General features: G+C 50.1%; 1 protein-coding gene across 3 annotated transcripts in view; it reads right to left on the minus strand.

The window, feature by feature from the left end:
• Positions 1-20806, minus strand: part of TMEM63B (transmembrane protein 63B) — a 37687-nt gene extending 16881 nt beyond the window's left edge. For all 3 annotated transcript variants that reach the window (XM_085219479.1, XM_085219478.1, XM_085219477.1), the window contains exons 1-2: positions 20671-20806; positions 104-302 (exon numbers count right to left, since the gene is read on the minus strand). In XM_085219479.1, coding sequence (XP_085075605.1) covers positions 104-280 — 177 coding nt within the window. In that variant the 5' untranslated portion in view covers positions 281-302; positions 20671-20806. The remainder of the gene's footprint in view (positions 1-103; positions 303-20670) is intronic.
• Between the last annotated feature and the right edge of the window lies 1 nt (position 20807).

Raw genomic sequence — 20807 nt, forward strand, 5'->3', positions numbered from 1 at the left:
AATCAGGAATGGAATTTGGGATTCACAGTTCTGACCAGATCATAGTTCTCCCTTCATGACTAATTAGCAAGGAAGGTGCCAAAGCAGCCATAGGCAAACTTACAAGAAAGCACATGAAATCAAGGGCTAGGACAGTGGGCACCCCGCCGAAAGGCAGCCCCTGCAGCACTGTGCTGCGGATGCGGGCACTGTAGCAGTAGTCCTTGGTGCTGTTGCTGCATGTGGAGGTTTTGCAGGTGGCCCCTGCTGAGCCCAGGGTGGCAATCACGTAGGGAAGCATCTCTACAGCTTCATCGTCTTCCCTGGGGAATAGAGAGAAAGGCCTGGTTAGCACACTCCAGCTGATTAACAGTGTCGTCCCACTAGAGTTGGGATCGCTCTCAGCCATTATCTTGGGTTCTCCTGTAGCCATAGGCGCTCTCCAAGAACCAGTGCCCAAGAACAGGGTCATGCAAAGAAACCTGGAGAGCTTTCAGGGGTGCTGGAAGAGCTCGTGGGGTCTTTGGTGAGCTGCTCCCACCAGGCACAACCCCAGAGTCTCCCCGCCTGCTCCTGACTTTCACATCATTTAGGACTCACAGATTACCCTCCTCTTCCCAAAGGTGCAGTGTCTCAGCACCTTCTCCTTGCCAGAGAAGGCATTTAGCTACAGGAAAGAGCGAACGCGTGAGGTGGCATTAAGTCACGTCTGGATGATGGAAACAAACTGCTACGGGACAGTTGCTGCATCACGATCCCACAATTTCCTCTGTCTGGCTGCATGCCATTAGCTGTATTAGGCTGAATCATCGCAGCTCACTGCATGCCTCTGTTCCCAGGGCCCCACCAGAAAATGCTCCCACCCCTGCCTGCTTTCTTTCCTCTGACTTGGAAGTATTATGCAGAGGGCAGAGAGGAAAGTCAGGATCTACTGTTTAGCTGACCACTCTGTGGATCAGTGGGGATGAAACCCCATCAGCTGAGGAGAGGGTTATTTGCCCCAAGCACAAGCCATCCTGCTGCCTTGTGCTAGCCTGCTGTTGCAGCATGGCTGACACCATCAGCCCTGCCCTCCTAATGCCACAGAAGATGGTGACATTTGCAGAGAGAGGCCACAAGTTGCATCCTGGCAATCTTCTGCATCGCTGCAGTGATTTATCAGTGTCACAACATGGCACTGGCTGGTTAATGACCGCCACACAGCTCACTGCAGTGCCAGGAGAGCCCAGATCAGCTCAGCTGGGTGGACATATCACAACAAGCAAAACCCCCCTGCATACAGGCACTGGGGGACATTAACTCCACGGGAAAAGCCACTGAGCAGTCTTTTAAGAGATTCACAGGCAAAGAGCTAGAGTGAGGCTGCCAGGAGTTGCAAAAGGGAATGGAAAAACAGCAGGAAGCCAAGCCATGAGGTCGCAGCTGGCAACTAGCTGGGGACTGGCCAGGAAGATTCACCCCAGCTGAACCAGAGAGGGACTCGGGAGCAGGGAATATGTGACAGCAGCTGGCAGGAAGAGAAGGGACAGCAAGGGACACAGGGGGCTGCCACCAACGACTCCACCAAGCTGCCTTCTTGACAGCATCATCACCAGGCCAGGACTCGTCAAAGGGAAATCGTGTGCTTGGGAGCAGAAAGGGCTGTGCCCCTCTGAAACGCGAGTCTAGAGGGCTCACTGCAAAAAGAAATGCTTCTAATTCCTCTTTTGGAGAATCTTGAAAGCTTTTAGGTCTTAAAGGGTGCAGCAACAAGTTCCAGACACCAGCGGTGTTGAGTGAAAGACTGTACCATCTCACTGCAACTCCACTCCTCATGTTAGCGCAAAGGCACAGAACAAAAGCCATTGCTGTCTCTAGGCCTCCTCCTATGATAGCCACAACAAAGCTCCTCCCCTCCCACTTCCCATGGCACAAGGTTCCTCCAGCCCCAGTCCCACTCACCGCACACCCCAAACACTGCCCACTCTCTTCTCACCCTAAGGAAACATAAGTTCATAAAAGTTCATAAAACACTCTGGATGTGGGAGACGACCTTGACTTCCAGAATGACTTCCAGAACAGCATTCTGACGCTCTCAGCATCTCTTACAAAATTCCTCATGCATCCAACCATGATTTATTTCTCTAACTGCATCCATAAACCTTGAGGAAAAGCATCTCTATAAATGGTCGGCACACATCAGTGCCCTGAGTAGCTGCAATAGTTCAGAGACCAGTGATGTCCCAGGACAAATCATTTCTTACAATACACTGGGCTTCACATTTCTCAGTAGTGGTTTTCTCCTCCCTCCACACCACTCTGCATCTTGTTGCTTGGGAGCCGTTTCATCTTGATAAAGCTGAACATCTATGGGATACCTGCAGATTTTGTGTACCCTGTTTACACATTTTTGGGGGGGTCACTAACAACACTAACCCCACCTTCCTGCTTTGTCACATTGCAAATTGCTCATCTGCTTCTGTCCTAGGTTTCTGGACCCTTGGTCAGTTTTTGATTCAGACTGTTACACCTCCTCCAACGGAGGGCTCTGTTTGCTGCCTTTTATGGGTGATTTCAGAGGTTTTTAAGCATCCAAGCAAATTACAGAAGCTGGCTGAGTATTACCTATCAACTATTACTGCAGTGAAAGACTCACAACAGATTAGGAAAGTATAATCTTCTGCAGAGACCAAACCATTCACCTAATTCCTGAATATTTTATAGCCTCATTTCCCCCCTTCTGAAAGAAATGAAGCTCATTTGCTCACTGTCCGTGACTCGAACATTATTTATATAAGCCATTACACATTCAAGACAAACTTAACAATCCTGTGGGTAACGTAAACCACATTTCAGAGAAACAGGTAGCGAAGATGTACCTTTTTTTTTTTTTTTTTCTTTCCCCTAAGTCCTAGAGAATGGACTGGAAGAAACCAGAAATGAACCTTCCTAATCTGTCCAGTACCCCAGCCAGAACATCCTGTAGTGGAAAAGCTGAGGCATACACCCAAGACTTACACTGCTTTTAAGCTTAAAGGGATACCTGGAACATCTCTTTCCACTGGCACCTTTTTTACTGCCATTTTGGGGTGACATTACAGCAATGCTTCTTAGTCTCCCCTTCTTCAGAGGATGCTGCCCTTGGATGCAAAGGACATTAATGGTTAAATGAATTGGCTGAATCTTGAAAGAGGCAAAGGACAGTTGAAGCCCACCTTGGCATGGCCCTGATGACACTGACCTCTCTGGAGGTCATCCCTTTGTGCCCATCCTTAATGCTCCATCCCAACCTTCAGGCAGGGAAGTACTGCGAGGGCTGGGGTGCTGAAGGCCAGCTGCAGAGCCTGACCCCCTCCTGTGCACAAGCAGCACTGCCTACTGCAGCACAGTCAGCAGGACATCAGATGAGGCCCCATTCAACCCTACAGCCTTCCCTTCTGCCTGGTATGTTTAATGCTGACTTCCCCAGATCTGCAAGGCTAGCATAGAAAGCCTTGCCAAAGGCATTTTTGCCTCTTATTCAGCAGTATGCACACCCATTCTCTTTCCTCCATGCAGCAGGAAAGAGAAGGAGGAACAGAGGTCCCCCTGCCTCCCTCATCCCCTGCTACATGCAGAGCTGCAGGAGAGGACTTGCTCGTCAGTATGCTGGGCAGCCTCCTGCAGCCAGGCAGGACGCTCACTGGGGACCTGCTGCCCCACAGCAAAGAGCAGAGCCGCAGGGCAGAGGCATGGATGTGGGCGAGCTCTACCAACCGCGCCACTGATGTCAGCCAGACGCAAGGAGGTGGCCTGAGAAACGCCTGCAAGGAAATATAAATCAATACAGCGTATGCCCGCACATGCAGCCAGAAAGACGTAAGCGCGCCGGTGACATCTGTTTGTTCCCTCACTGGTAAATTTTAATAACCCTGTTGGTAATTAGAGGAGCGAGACTGTTCTGGCAGAGCTGTACCTGTTTATGGTGACAAGACAACCTCCTAACGGGCTGGGGGCACGGAGACAGGCAGCTGGGTACCTGCAGCTCCAAGGGCAGGGCACTGCAGATTCAGATACACAGACATGAGGGCAGAGACCATTCTCTCCAGCTTCCAATGGACACAACAAGTGGCCTCACAAGGGCAGGGAAGGCAGAGCAGCAGAGAGAAGGGACAGATAGCTTTTTGGCTGCAGGGAGGTGCTCTGCCTCCTCAGCCAACAGACAGCTCCCTGCACGCTTCACCTTCTGTGTAAGCTGGCCAAGCAGCCTCCCACCAGCTGCCGGGCCTCCAAAGCTTTCACCTGGCAGGCTTCGCTTCTTCAAAGGAAAATCCAGGTCAAAGCAAAAGCCCTGGGTACAAAGTTCTTCCAGCTGGCTCTGCATCAGGCCTCAAATATCTGCTAGCAAAGGGCATCATATCTTTCTTCTGTGTATCAGCACCAACCACCGACACTAGTAGGTCACGGTCATGACCAGCTCCTGGCTCCACGCTGCTCTGCGGCTGCCTGCATGCCATCAGTGGTGCTCAGCAAGCCCTGGTCCTGCAGCCAGAACAGCTGTAAGTGTTGCTGGTCACACCAGTGGCTCACTGTACTGGGAGGGTGCTGGGTAGGGATGGACAGAGATTGTGGCAGCAGGAAGGCTTTGCGTCCATGAGAAATCGAAGCCTAATGGTCTCCTAGAGGCAACTGAGACCCTAGAGCTTCCTGAACCTGCTGGAGGGAGATCCTGAAGGGACACAGATGTTCTCACTTCTTCCCTGGGGTCCAGTACTGCACTGCTCTAAACCATCCTCTTTCCACAACCTCACCTGGACAGTCCTCTCTGGACTAGGCTGCATAACCCCTCTTCTTTCCTGCAGGCTATTTTCTCCCTCATGACTCTGAGTACAACTTCCATGAAGTTCAGGGAACCCATCCATCTCACAACTCTGTCCTTTTCAAGATGTTCTCTTAGTCTCTGTGTTTTGCTCCCACACCATATCTCGCTGCCCTCCCACTTGAGTTTTCACATCCCCTTGGGCTGTGCACTCCTGGGTGTTCTCAGCACAGCTGTCTTCATCCAACGAGGAACCAACCAATGCAGACACAGCACCAGGCACTTCTGGACTGCTTATGAGAGGCCTCCAGCTTCATCCCATTTGCCTCCTGATGTCGCTGCAATCTGCACTTGGCCTCCTGACACATTACAAGCTTCCGTTTGCAGGATGCAACCCACATGCCCCACTCTAGCCCATGCCAAGGGCCCATCTCTCCCCCTGCCATTGGGACAGAGCCCACACCAGACACCATGTCTCCACACGCAATCTAGCGATCGTTCTCAGCCTGTGCAGCAGTGCCACGGCCAATCTGATTCATATTACATTTTGAGCATTAGATTTCATGAGTCACCAAATCAAACACTTTAGTTCCAAATATACCTACCTGTCATTTCCCCTTCAAGCTCCCAGGCTGTAAATCTATCAGAAGGAACCCAAGTTTGTCTGCCAGCACATACTTTATAAACAAATACTGCTTACTGTTTGGCCTCCCTTGCTTCCTGCAAGCACATGCTGACAGTGATACAGCAAACATAACACAAACATTTAGTGGCAAGACCAATGTGGTGCTGGACTTCACGCTGTATGTTTTGTGGAGCTGTGGTGACATAGTAACAAAGCCCTGGCTGGGAAATCCTGGCACTGTGATTATACACACGAGAACCAGAAAACAGAGCTTTGGGTGGCTTCCTCATCTAAACCCAGCATCCCAACAGCAGCAACTCCACCCATTCCCAATGGATATTTGCTAAAGCCAAGGATGGAGACTCCAGCATCCCCTTATACCACTGGTTTTCAGCTTCTGGTATATGGATCTCAGCAGCACATTGATAGTTTCACTGGGGTTGCCTTCTGAGTCCCCTCTTGAATGTGTCTTGTCAGCACTTACACTACCGCTCAAGGTCTGCCTGCAAAGGTTCAAATGGCCTGCTCCAGATGGGCTGTGCCAAAATACAATCTTTAGGTGAGAATGACTACTTATAGAGAATTTCGTTGCACGAGTATCACTTTGGCTTTTGAGCACTGCTAAGCTGAACTGTTCAGGCACATCACATCTGGCTTGGTTCAAACACTGACCAATCTTCCCACTGGTCCCTTACATGCTCTGGATTTTAACACATTACCCTCAGTTTAAGTGACCAAAAGCTATCCTGTCAGTTTCGCACAGGTACACATTTTTAGAAGCCCTGCATCTCTTCCAGCTCTCATCCCCTTTGTTTATCAACAAGCTCTCCTCACCTTGGAGCTTCTTTTTTATCTCTAATATTAATCCTCTTGTGCATAGGGGAGTATTAACACGTTTGCCTTCCCTCATGTCCCATATCTGTCCTTTACCAGGCTTCGCAGGCTGGGCATTCTTATCCACACCCAGCTTTTCTTCCTGAATGCAGAATCTCTCTGTCACAGAACCAGGTTTCTGAGCTAGTTTCTCAAGGTCACATTGACTGTTTCCTCCTCCTCACTTCTGCATGACAGGAATCTTTACTTTTTTGCAGCAGAGCTCAAAATACATAGGAATTTCATCAGCTGGGCACAATTACAAGCCTTACCTACAAAGCACGATTAGCACTTCCCACTAAGGAAACCCTTAGTGATGCATATAACCAAGAGATGGCAAGCAACATCTCAGTTGTCAAAGCTGCCTCCTTTCAAGGACTGGCAGGACATCCTGCTGCATCAGCCCTGGGAGCATCCCTGCTCCCTAGCAGGGAGCTTGGAGGTTATTGGGGTAAGTTCCTTTCAATCCTTCCATTGTAAGCATTTGACAACATGATATTGGACAGGCACAGAATTGGGGCAGTTCTTTTGGATGGTATTGCAGAAAAGCCCCATCCTCGTGCACTGAGTAGCTGGTCCATAGAGATCCAAGAAAACTGAAACCCTGCATCAATTTAGGAACCGTAGCAGAAGGGCGCATGCGGGCTGCTCAGAGCAACATCCCTGGAAATACTTGGCAGCACTGACAAAAACCCTTCTTTGTTTGGTACTAATGGGAAAGGGCCACCAGCCCAGCTCTCAACCAGCAGGAAACACACAGGAAGCAAAACCAAGAAGCCTAGAGGGAAATCCCTTTCCTTGTGAACACAACAGGGCTAATATCTGTATAGGCAAGAAGTCAGGATGCCACATGAGCTGCTGCAACAGGCACAAATTTTCCAGGCTGGCGGGAACATTTACTCCAAGTTCTGTCAACTGCAGCACCCTTCCTACAACAAGCAAGGCTGATCCTTGTGTACGGTCCTTACAGAGACTACTGCTCCAAACACCGGCGGGCTGGGGATGGTCTCATCTTTCCCTCACCCTCCTTACTGCACTGCTAGAGTAGTGCTTGTGTAGCAGGGTTGGTTACAAAGAATCTACAGCACAGGAAAGCCAGAGGGCAATGCAATCACAGCCATGCAGCAAGGAGAGTTGAGCTCTCATTGTGACTACAGGCTGAGAAGGGATTCAGTATCCAGAGCAAGAGAAGGAAAGAAGTCAATAGTTCCTCAACAGCAGCCAACATCAGCAAAGGCTAAAGGGCCTTCACAGCAAGAAGTCTGGATGCAGCCAGCAAGCCAGGACAGCTAGGGAAGAACATCCAGGAACCAGCATCCTGCATCTGCTGGGAAAAGAACGACAGGAGCTAGAGCTTCAGCAACAGCAGTACAGGGAGACTGCACACAGAGCTGACACAGCATCCAGTAGAACCACAAGCAGCAAAGTGACCTTGGCCATGACAACATGCAACTTAGAAAACTGATGCTGAAAAAGCAGAGGCTTTAAGGCACATCATTCCCCCCCTAAGCACCAGTCCTAGTAGCTATTGGCTTCCAATAGTGAAGACAAGTAAGTTGCCCAGCCTGTAAGAGACCAATTTTGAGCTCCTTCTGGGATTTGAATAGAGAAGATCATACAATGAGATGGATACTAAACACAGCTTTGAGACTCACCGTCTCAGAGCACTTCTGCACACTGCTATGAATAGAAGACTGCTGGACCCCACTTGGTGCATTATAGTGCTGGAAGATGCTGCAGTCTGTTTTCCACAGGATGCTTGTTCTGACGCTGCCAAAGAAATCTGCTCCAGAAACAGGGAACTGCTCCTGAATAACCTGTGCTTGCTAGGCAGAACAAAAGTAGAATTTCTCTTTTTGAGTTCTTGAGGTAGATCTGACCTCCTTGGGCTGCTTGGGCAGGGGTCTCTGGCCAGGAGTATGCACACAGACCAGGCAGGGGATGCAAGGACTGTGGCCAGCCACCAGTCTTTGTGCGATACTAAGTGGGCTGTTCTTTTCCCTGGTCTCTCTCTACTCTCCAGTCTTGGCAAGAGGAGCTGAGCCATGCTTGGGAACACAGGGAACAAAGCACTGGTTGAGCACTGGGCACAGAGATGAGGGTGGCTAGCCAAACCAGAGAACACAGAAGTAGTACTTCAAGGCAAGCAGCCTGGCTCCCAGGCCCACAGATAAAGATAGGTGAGATGAAACAGCTGCTTAGACTTGAAGGAGGGCAAGCCTTGTTTAATCCAGAGCCCCACCTCAATGGTAGGATAAACAAAGAAACGGTACTTTGATTGGGCAAAGCCACTCTGAGTCATTGTTTACATGGAACACAGCTCCACAAAATTAAGTATCAAACCTATGGAAGTCCAAGAACTTGCAGTTGGTAACAAGGGTTCTTCTTGCCCACAGCCCTTCCTTGCACTTACTAAGAACACTGAGATCCCAGCTTGACCTGAATATCACACCTGCAGCATCACTGCACCCATCAGACACTGCGCACTGAGGGCTGCCAGAGGTGATGTTAGGAAGGGCTCTCCGGCCTAGATAGGTCAGCGTCACACAGGAGAACAGATACTGGGCATTTGCCAGACCTGAGAGAAAACAACACCATAACCCAAAGCAATGGCCCTGACTTCTACGTAACAAAATCATTCCTAGCACAAGCTACAGAAGCAAACATCTGCCGAGAGTTTGAATCTTGGTCATTACGGGTCAGGGGGCACAGTGACCTACTGCATGTTCTGACCATATTTTCTGATTCCACCTTTCCCTCTCAAACCTGTCTCATGCTCTGTGCTTCCACTGACTGCTTCCAATGCCAAGGGAAAACAATGTGTCTGTAATGATGGCTGGGACCTATATGCCCTGAGTCAGGTGAGTACACCCAAATCAAAAGGGGCTAGTGAACCCCAAAGACTAGGGCATTTCCACAGTCAGCAAAACTGTTCTTTGCTGGTTCATGTGCTGAAGATGGTGGACACACTGTTCCATATCTTGTTTCTGGATCAGACAACATACCACATGTACTACACAAAATGACAAATCACCTATTAGAGCTGCAGCTGAGGCCTCCAATGCAACATGACAGAACGGCAAACAATTCCTCCAGAATTTTCCATATAGGAGCAAAGTATGGCCTTCACAAACATATCATAGAAACAGGAGTGTAAAAGCAATTAACAGACTATAGCATTCAGAGATTGATTACTAATTAATAACTCAGACGAGCTTCTCCCAACACAAATCTAGCCTTGGCAACTGTATGGGCTTAATGCTTCTTAAGATGTTTCTCCAAGGATCTTCACGCAAAAGAAATCACCCCTGCTCAGGAAAGCTCCCAAGTACATACTTATCCTGAAATGCTCTCACTGAAGTGCTTGAAACTTAAGCACATAGGTAAATTTAAGTGTTTGCCTAAAGAGGGACAGGCTCAAGCAGTGTGCTCTGGTTCAAGCACCTGATGTTTTCCAGGACCACTCACTGACCCCTGGCTATGTGTACTGGTTGTCAGCCCAGCCTCAGTTGAGCACCTTGGGGTATAGTAGTTGAGCCAGAATTTACCTTTGATGGCAAGAAATAAGGTCCAGTGGCATACTTTGCAGCAACAACTGTCACACACTGCCTTTGTATTCACACCCTGAGAAGTCGAAGAGTTCTCTTTTGGTCACATCCAATCACCAACGAACTCATCATGTCTCCACAGCTTATCCTCTCATTTCCCACTTACCCTGAGCACAGCTGCTTCTTGCAGTGTCCACACTGTCTAGAGTGGAAGATGAAAGTATTTTTTTTTTAACAAATACAGTAGTTTGACAAGCATCTCATATGATGAAGTTCAATTTTCACCACTTAAAATCAAGAAACATTCAAACCTCTTAGCTGTTTCATTTTCAAATACCAGAACACAATTGAACCTGGCTGCCAGACTTGGTATGCATCATCAATGTTAGGGCTTATCAGGCTCTTGGCAAACATGTGCAAACATGCACAAACATGGCCTTATAGTTGGGTATTTTGAAAAAAAAAAAAAATTCTGGAAAAAATAAACAACAAAAAAGCAATAAAACAAACCCATCTAACCTCACGCTGGGGAAGATGATCTATAGATTTGAAGCACAGAGAGGAACTTCCTTACCACACGACAGAAGACAGGCTTCTTACCACTTGATTTTCAGAGCACGGTACAAAAAGACACATACTGCATGCTGGAGATAAGGTAGAAACTTTTTAAAGGATATCAAGTTGTTCTTGTTTTTTTTTTTGTTTTGTTTTTAAACCAGTGAGGAAAGCATGGCACCACCGGCTCAGCGCACACACCAGTCAGCCTGCTTCTAGAGTATCTTTTGCCTGGCTCTTCCAGTGCAGCCCAGCAGCTGAGAGAGGCCACTCTGGTAGCCCAGCGCTGTGTTTACCTGTTTGAAACCAGCACCTGGATGTGGAAAAGTACAAGGATGCAGGAGGACAGCACCTCATCCAGCCTTCCTGCACAGCCGCCCGCTGCCTGCCTGCCCATCTATGCTGGAGGCCTGTCGCTGTGATCTGGCCACAGCTCTGAAAGCAAGCAGGAAGGCTGGAATTTCCCCCCTGGCAGCCTGCCCTCCTCTGATGCCACCTGACTGGCATCCTGATCAAAGCCTCTGAGGAATCCTGAGTGCAGAAGTCAGGGCCACACCAGCCACCTGGCATGGGGACTGACAGCAGGGTGACTGGTTCTTTCACAGGGGGCAACAAAGGGACCAAGATAACTGTGGGGTTCCACATCGTGCAAACACCCTGACGTTGAATCTCACTTTCTGTAGATCATCAGAAATCCACAGCCTTTTCAATTCAGACTTCAATTTTGCTCTGAAATGACACACACGTGACACTTGTGTGACTGGGCAGAGAAGGCAGAGCTCACTCAGTGCCCCAGGCTCTACGAGAGCCAGCCGAGCTCATGGCAGCCAGGCCCAGGTCCCACAATGCCTGTGCTCAACAGTGGGCAGAACTCCTTCCAGTATAGCATCAGATGTTTATTTATAACATGCTGTTTACCAACACTGAGTGCTCCAGCGGTGGAAGCGGAGGACCAGATGAGTCAAGAGAGTATGAGCACTCTGGATCAGATGAACCTTCCTCCTGTTATAGGAAGATCAGGAGTTCATGGGAAGGTGACTAAGGGTCAGGTGCTGCAGGACAGCCGATCATGTGCAGCTCCCTCACTAATGGCCACCGGACTCGAGGGTACACTCAGCACTTCTTATTAACAGACACCTAAACTTTGGGCAGATCTTCCTGTGAAAAGGAGATAGTGCTGTTGATTAGATCCACCACACAAGAACAGGCCATCATCCTAGGCCCTGGAAGCACAGTGCCAAAGAACAGATCTAACACAGGTCCCCTGAAAGCCTCCTGACAGCTTGTGTGATGTTCTTCCAGCAGCTCAGTGGCTGATGTAACTCCGTGACAGAGTTCAGGCAGTGCCCAACTGTGGAGGGACAGCAGCCCTCCCAACTGGTGGGCCTCTGGCAAGCGCGTGGGAACATGGCCCCAGCTGCCACTCCGCCTGCCTCCTACAAGGCCACCCATCACATCGACTCATTGCCCCTGGGCATCAAGGAAGGACACCCGACTGCCCTCAGCTGTGGGAAGAGACAAGCATAAGACAGTTTGGGCTCAAAGAGGGATTAAGAGCCCAGGCCCACAGGACTCCCGTTTGAAACAAGGCACCTGAACAACAAAAGGCAAGAGAAGAGTATCTCCCAGGGTTCCTTAAATTATGCAGGCTTCCTGTGGTGTCCAAGGCATACCCTGCCAGGCAGCAAGAAACAGACCCTGCAGTGATGGTACGGAGCTGAACACCCATATGGTGGCAGATCAGAGTCTTGAAGCCCATCCAGGCAGAACAACCAGTGCCAATTCCTGGCTCCTCCTAAAGCCACCATCGCATTTTCCATTCCTTCCTTCTAGCTGAGCCCATCTGTCTCTCTGTGCCAGGCTCATTTTTAGAACCTCATATTTTCCTCTCCTTCTTGGAGAAAGTTATTGCTTTCCTGTTTTCAGACACTCAGCACACCTTCCATACCACTAAACTGGTAATGGACCTCCTGGCTCCATTCCCCTTTGCCATTTCCTGGATCCATCTTCTATGCCATCGCACTTATCAGCCTCAAACAGTTTGGAGAGGACGTGCACTTACATTAAGAGTCTTGGATCGATTTCTGAGCTTCCACTTCTCCTAGCAGGCACAGGGAAGGTTGTTCAGTGGTCTCACCAGACAGCCTCAGACACGGCTCAGCATATATCCAATCACAGCTTGGAGTCCAGAGGCCTGGCTGGACCATATAATTAGTGACAAAACCACAGGACATCATCAGATGTAGATCCTAGGGATTGTTGATCATCTGCAGGACAAGTGTTCCTCCTAGAAGCTCTGCTCATTCTCACATCCATGCCTTCAACAATGCCCTGGCCCACCCACTCCTCCCACCACCAGCATTCACAGATTCACCCCCACGATCACCATCCAGCTCATCTCCTCCCACCCACAGCCATTCCTGCTGCCTCAAGTCACAGGCATGCTGTTGATACACCCCACACCTCTTCTGCCTGGCAGAGAGGAAAATTCCCATGCAAGCCCTTCCAGGAAGACCAAATCATTAATTCACTGGAGCAGCTTGCTGTCTGCATATCCAGGAGAGCAGCATCATGCATTATCAAGTTTTGCCATTGCTAGTTCAGTCTTCCATCCAACGGTCAGGCTTGTCAGGACAGGATACATTCCCTGCTCTCAAGGGATGGGGGGTTGTGGTATGGCAGCCTTGTCTAATGGTTGGTATCCTGCACATAACAGGGGGGCTGAAACTAGATGATCATTGTAGTCCTTTTCAACCCAGGCCATTCCATGATTCTATGACATGCAAGTTTGCCAGGTAGAGCCCCAGAAGCATCTCTTTTCCCCAGATGACATATATATTTTTTTTTTTTCTCAAGGAGTGAGAAAGAAGGAACAAAATATGTTTGTCCTGAAGGGCTCTGAAATTTATCCTGCACAAGGCTCCTGCAGGCAAAATAGGACATGCATCTATGGGGATACAGAGCATAATTGCTCTGAGGCCAGCCTTGGCACGGGGGTAGAAGATGTAGAAGCTGTTTTGCTGTTACTCCAAAATTCTACTTGTGGCTACCAGAGCCAGCTCTGCAAAGAGGCAGTGCAACCAGCAGTGCAAGATGGCATCTCCAGAAGGGATGCTCCAGAAGTCTGGGAGGCAATGACAGGTTGATAAGGGTGACCAAGTGGACCAAAAACAGGCAGAGGGGGAAAGATGGGGTCAGAGGGAAAGCAGGCAGGCACACTTGCTGTGGACCAGACAGGCTCATGGCACTCTACAACTTTTCAGGACTAGGCTGGGTGTTTCCAGTCCATGCACTCACTCAGCCACAATGCATGAGTCCAGCCTGCACTATTGCACAGATGGGCTGGTTTACCTTCTTGACGAGGTCTAAAAATACCTCTTCTTGCTACAAAAGATGCAGTGCAAACAATAGAGTATGCATACCATGACCCAAACAGCAAATCTCCCTTATCCAAAACCTGTGTTGCTTTTTTATTATTTTTTTTTTCCCCCTGTTTACCAGCCACTTGCCTTCAGCATACCAATAGATCAGTCACTCACACATTTTGTAAACTCACAAGAACTGGACACTTCCACTGCTTCATCTGCCCATTCTCTTCTCTTCCCTGTCTGAGCTTTTGGACGAGGCCATCCACAGACACCTTCCAGCATGGTCTCAGGCACAGAGGCAAAATCCCCAGTGATCAACATGTCTACACAGGCAGAGTCTACTGATGGGTGTGCAGTTATACTGGCAAAACCACTTCTAGGTGTTTTGAGGTGGTAGAAGAAACCAGACTGAGAAGTTAGAGCATTTTTGCCAAAATAACATATCAGTAGAGCAACCAAAAGAGGCAGTCCCACACCTCAAACCAGCCAGAAGACTGTAGGTGTTTTGAAAGAGACACCTAACACACCCACAGGCACGGCCCAGATGAAAAGTCACCACCACCAGAAATATTTTCATACCTTCATCCATTGCAGAGGCGCACCCTGTGACCATCAGAAGAGAACTACAGCTGCTGCTCCATGTGTCTCTCCTGGAGCAACTCTGGCTGTAGGAGATGCTCCCCAGAAGAAACACAAACGCCTACTGAGGTTATTTCCTGCACACCCAAATTCTGCTCTCATCCAAATGGAATAATACTTGAGAAAAAAAAAGTACAAAAAGCAGTGACACACTGTGGGAGGGGGGGATTCTCCTCAGTGTGCATCAAAGCATTTATTTCCCCTGACTTGCAGCAACAGTCAAGAGCTATCTATTCATTACCTTTGAAGTTCCTCTTATCACAGACGAGAATAAAAAATGAAGACATGAGAGTGCAAGATGCCATGAGCTCTAGGCAGTGGGGATTTACACAGGATACATCCTCATCAGGCAAACTGGATCATCTCTATTTTTAACACCATTACAGCGTTAGTGGGTGAAAGGGAAGTCGTGGCTGAAGCGAGACTTTAGCAAGCCATCTGCTGCAGCATCTCACCCAATCCTCCTCTCAAGGTTTGTTCATTGGGCTATGACAGAAACATTGCCTCTCAGACTGGAAGCTGATTTACTGAACCTCAATACAACAGCAGCCACAGGTGATAATGCCCAGGGCCATAGGCTGGCCAGGACTAGAGGCAAGGGTGATGTTTAGTTTTATTCATCTTTGATCCCAGTGGTGAGTTTAGAAGCTGGTGGGTAGGCTCCCAGGTATCTGTTTGGCAAGGAAGCCAAGTGCCACAAGGGGAGGGATGCAGTCCATCACTCAAAGAGACAGATGGGATGAGGCAAGGAAGAGCAGGGAACAATTGTAGGGGCACAAGCAGAGAGAGTGCATGAAGGGCATCACTGTGTATTAGCTGAGCTCAGACTAGCGCTTGCTTTCTGTTTAAAAGGTGTCTGTCTCCTCACAAGGCAGAGGAGTCCCAAGGAAAGGGCTAACACAAACAGCTGCCTATGTGGCCCTGGAGGTGATCACAGCCCTGCATTTCTCTTGCTATCCTTTACAGCCTGGCATCTCTACCCCGCCAAGTTAATGATACACAGTCATAAGACATGTTATGCTTATGTAGGATAACCAAGTGCCACCTTAATCTTTTCCTTGATTAGATAAACAGATTGATCTCCTTATGTTTCTCACCATAAAGATTCATCTCCAGCCCTCAGATTATTTTGTAGTTCTCTTCAATTTTTCAACATCCTTTTCTGAGCACAGACACTGGATTTCAATAAGAGCATTTTAGTACTCAGTGTCCTGAGCACCTCCTGCAGTATTCATATTCCCGTGGCTACTCATTGCTTCCTCTGCAGGTACCAAACATTTCATGTAAACTAAGAAGCCCCCTTCCACCCAGGCAGTTACTGGTGAGATTCTTCACTTCAAGGCACAGCCAGCTATAACGTGCCCGTATTTAAGAACTATTTGCCAATTTGTTAAAACAACAACAACAACAACAAAAAACTAAAACAAAACCCAGAACAGATACAGAAACCCACAAATCTTCAAGATAACCTCTACTGCTTTACCATCTCAATTGATGGTGACTCCACCACTACAGGTGAGATGATTTCCCACCCCATCTTCAAAGACAGACAACTACAATCTTCTAGTAGCACACTGCTGTACATTCTTGAGGAATTCCCTCTTCCATCTTTTCTTCCTCAGGCTAACTCAGCCCTAGTTCTTTACATCCTCCCTCCCACACTGTATTTCTAAAGACCTTAATAATTTCTGTTGCACCACTGGACACTCTTCTTGTTTGTGCACAAGGATTTGAGCCTATTCCCTCAGTAATCCCCCATCTATGTCTGGGATAGCAATAATTATTTCCTGCACCTTAGAGGTGACACTCCCAACACAGCCTGGCACAAGGCTTGCGTTGTGTGTCCCCCCAGCAAAGTGCTAACTCATCCAACTCCCAAATCCTGGTTATACCAACATTTCCCCCAGCCCTGCCTCTGCCCTAGGCAGGGTCTCCTGTCAGAGAGAAATGCTATCAACCTGCACTTTAAATGCAGCTTTTCAACCAGTCGCACATCCAGCTGAGGGATGCTTCCTATCTCCCACCCTTTCCCCATTTGTTTATAAGGCTGACACATGGGCCAGTGACACAGGCTGACTCAAGTTAGGATCTATAACAACCATCACCCTCGCTCAGCTGCTAGGTGAGCCATCCTTCTAGGCAAGGGAACTGACTGATGTGATGCAGTATCACCCAGACAAAAACACACTGGTGGCTTTTTAAATCATCATATTTTCTTAGCACAACAGACACTGCTGCTCAGCTATTTATTCCAGTTTATTTAGACTACCTGGTTGTAGCCCTATTCCTTCTCCCTATACATCAAGGTATCAAGCCTTAATATTTTCCTCTGCTAGGTGTTCTTCAGCATGGCTGCTCAGCACACAAAAACTGCTCTAGCTTATTAAGTACTCAGGTGAATTTCATAAAGCTTTGTCCACTTGATCACATCTAATTGACCTAAATGGTCATCACCTGTTTTTACTTCACTTGTGCTTTGATTCACTTTTTAAAATTAATTCCTCTAAATCCCTCATCATCCTTGACCTTCTGTTCCAGGTGAAGACAGAGTTTCTACTTACTGTCACCTTGCATTTGTTCTTCTCCACTCAGCCAATTCTTTGCTTTGTCCAACAGCAATAGCCCTCCAGCTGCAGCCAGTCTTCACATGGTTTTGCATCCAGCACAAATTCAATTCCTTCCTAAGGATTCATAATGTTGCAACTCATGTCAAGTGAACCGCTTTTCTACAGTGAGTAACAACAAACCCCTGGGCAGTTACCGCAGTGTAACAGGCACACAGTAATTTGTTAGCAGGTCTATGCCTCAAGTATAGAGAGGAGCCCAGCCAAACCAAATCACCAACTTGAACACACAGTCACCCCAGGGAAGATGCCTGCCTCACCAGCAACACCAGAGCCCAGTGCTTCACACAAAGAGAAGCTAGATAATAAGCACAGAGCTGAGGGATACATCTCTTTTAAGATCTTCTCTAGACCCATGGCACTAGATTTATTATCAAGTCAGAAGCAGATACCCTCCACGGCCCTGCAGTACTACAAAGCTCTGCCTGACCTTCAAACAGAAGACACCAGTTGATGATGACTGCTTCAAGCAAGAGATGAGGCCTGCAGCCATCTGGGTTTCCCCACATAGTACCAAGACTGTCTCATTCCCTAGCTTTGAAGGGACAAGAGATAGAGCCTACTAACGCCCCCTATTTCATTTGTGAAAGCACTAAGTACAAGCTAGAGCCCCACTGGCTGCTACCCAGAGTTGAGGTCTGCAAGGAATTTAGCACAGGAACCCCCAGGGGAAAGGGGAGAAGCAAAGGTCAGAGTGGGACAAGAAAAACAAGGCAGTGGAAGCTCACAGTGCCTTCTTCAGGCAGGGAAAAGGAGGGGCTCTTTGGTGGCTGCTGGGTTTTGGAAGCTGAGGAAATGTCTGCAGAAGACAGCAAGCGTAGCCAGACATGAGCCCTGCCTGCAGCCACTGTCTCCAGGTGCTGACAGGAGACCTAGCTTGGAAGATGCAGAAAGCTCTGCCAGCAGGATCCCCACTTTGCCAGCACCAAGCCACTACAAACCTGGCTCTGGGAGAGCACAAGTATCTTGTGGAGGCAGAGCAGGGAGATGGGCAGGCAGGCAGCATCGACATGGGATGCCCCATCCCTGGAGGTGTTCAAAGCCAGGTTGGATGGCATTCTGGTATAGTATTAGATATGGAGATTGGTGACCCTCCATGCAGCACGGGGGTTGGAGCTTGAAGACCCTCGAGGTCCCTTCCAACCCAAGCCATTCTATGACTCTATGACATGCAGGAGCAATGGGGAAAATAGAAGCATTTGCAGCACTGTTTAGCAATTGCATGCACATAGAGAGAACCTAGCTGCAGAGACACACGGAGAAAAGCATTCACATCTCACAAGCCTCCGCCTCCTGCAGCTGATCTGTATCTGGAGCAGAGGGCAGACACCCAGCTCCAGGCCGGGAGAAAAGAGCAAAGAGGCAGTGCCAACCACAGGCCTGCAGCCTCACAGAAAAGCTACTTCACACTGCGAGCCTCTGCTTCACAGGCCTGGCACCAGCACCACAAATCTTGCCCTCTCTCTCGTGCACTGTGTGTATTCACACACACACGCACACAAAATCATTTCTGGATTTTTTATTTACTCATATTTATCAGGAATCCATCTATCATAGCCAGAGCACAACGTATCAGAGCTACCAAGCCAGCAGGCATACTCACAGGCCTGGGGATGCAGGGGCCAGAAGCTGGACTGCACCAACAGCACCAGGGGTCCCCACTGGAGCTCACAACGTGTCAGTGCAAAAAAGAACGATGATAACTGCCGCTCGCAGTGGCTGCAGCCATCACACCAGGGATGAAAGCAGAAACATGCTTGCACACAAGCGCTTGCTTTCTGTCTTCTCAGCTCCAGCAGGGCCCCGGGGGAGCAGGGAGGAGCGGGAGGCATCTATCTGACACCAGACAAAGGCCTTTCTCTGAGTCACACAGCATCCCCACGGACACAGCCCAGCCGCTCCCTTCCCTGCCGCCTCCACCATCGGGCCAGACCCGGCACTGCGTGCCTAGGTTGGGGCACAGCACCTCCACGTCCTGTCCGTGGGCTGGGCTGTCGAAGGGCAGCGCGACACCCGGTGCCATGGGGAAAGGCTACTTCGACTTGGTTGCCATGGGGATGGAGATGCAGCCCAGCACAGGCAGGAAACGCAGACTCACCCGAGGGCAGGTGCCGATGGGAGGGGGAGAGGGGCTTCGGGCCCGAGAGGGAGGTGTGGCCCCTCTCCTTTGTTCCCACCCCCTGGAAAACAGCTGTTAATTAAAGAAAACACGTTCTCCAAACATCCCCATTCTCTCATTTCATCTCTGCACCAAAAAAGCCCTGGGGAAGCTCCAGGCCGCTCCCCGGTGAGCCCCACCATCATCCCTGCTTCCGTCACCAGAACAAAGCTGATGCTTTGATATGCAAATCCGCCATCGGATCCCTAATCGTGCTGCCTGCAGGCAGCACAACACCCCACACAGGGGCCTCCTTTGCTGGGAGCTGCGAGCAGCACCAGCCCCTCGTAGATCCCATCGCAACGATGGGCACTGATGGAAGGAATGCACACTGAGATCAAAACCACCATGCCAAGGGTGCAGGAGGCAGTGTGGGCAGCAGGCAGAGCCCCACTCAGTGCCCTTGGCTCATTGAAAGCTCGACTAGAAGACAAGAAAGACAGGCTATTGGTACACAGGTTTCTGCTGCAGGTCTCACACTCACCGAGCTGTTCTTTGCATCCTTGTTCTTAGAAAGAAGCACATCTTACTTTATTGTATAAACATTTATCTGAAGAAAGCCCGTTTCCAGCCTATTTTCTTGCTAGGAAATATGACCGAGGATACTGTGAAAGCCCGAGGAAGGAGACAACAGCAGCACAAAGCTCGGCACCTTCCTTTGGCTGCTTCAACTCCTGACCCCGGGATGCTTCATGATAGTGACACCACACTCCGGTCAAAGGGGAAGAAACCGGAGCATCGCAAGGCTCAGAGCAATGCTCCCAACAGGAAAACCGACACCCTCAGAACACACAGCAGCTTCAGTTCCTCCCAAGGTTACCAGCGGCTGGAAATAGAGCAAACGTGGGGCAACTGAGCACACCCCTGAGCCCAAGCATAGCCTGCTCCCAGCATCACCTCCATCATGCTGCTTCCGGACCCAGGTGAGGGCTGCAGGTGGGCCCCAGCCCTTATGGACCGTAAAGGAGCCCGGCACGAGAAAGGCCCTCCGAGGCGGACGCCAGCTAAATGCAGTCAATAGGATCCACATCCTTAAAGCACTGTCATTATTTCCGATAGGCACAGAGTCTTCCCGCAGCCAGATCCGAGCCCAGCGGTCGGCTCCGTGAGCTCTGGAAGCGTTAAGAAGGCGGGGGACTGGAAGGGGGTGCGGCCGCAGCCCGGGGCCCGCGGAGCTTTGTCCCACGTACGGGCGGGGCACCCGCGGGGCCGTCCAGAAGGCATCGCAGCAGCGGGCAGCGAACACCCCGCGAGGCCGACGCGGGGCCGAGCGCACGGGGAGGGGACGGAGCGACGGCCCCGCGGTCCCAGCTTCGTCCTCCTCCCCTCGGCACGGGGCCCGTCCCAGGCGGGCCGGAGCCCCGCCGCTCGCCGCCCGAGCGCAGCACGGCGCGGCCGTGGGCTTCTCCCCGCTCCAAGATGGCAGCCCCCCGCCCCAGCCGGCCTCGCTGCCCTCCTTCCCTCCCCCTTTCCCCGAGCCCTTCCCGCCGGCCTCGCCGCCCCCCGCGATGCCGCACCGCTTACCCTGCGTCAGGCGCGGACGGGCTCCCGGGCTGCCGCTGCTGCCGCCCCGCCGGGCGCTGCGGTACCGCGCTGCGCTGCGCCGCGACGGGAGGGAACGATCGGCGCCGGCTCGGCTCGGCTCGGCTCGGCTCGGCTGG

Source organism: Meleagris gallopavo, chromosome 2, assembly GCF_905368555.1.
Source record: "Meleagris gallopavo chromosome 2, MGAL_WU_HG_1.1, whole genome shotgun sequence".
Taxonomy (NCBI): Eukaryota; Metazoa; Chordata; class Aves; order Galliformes; family Phasianidae; genus Meleagris; species Meleagris gallopavo.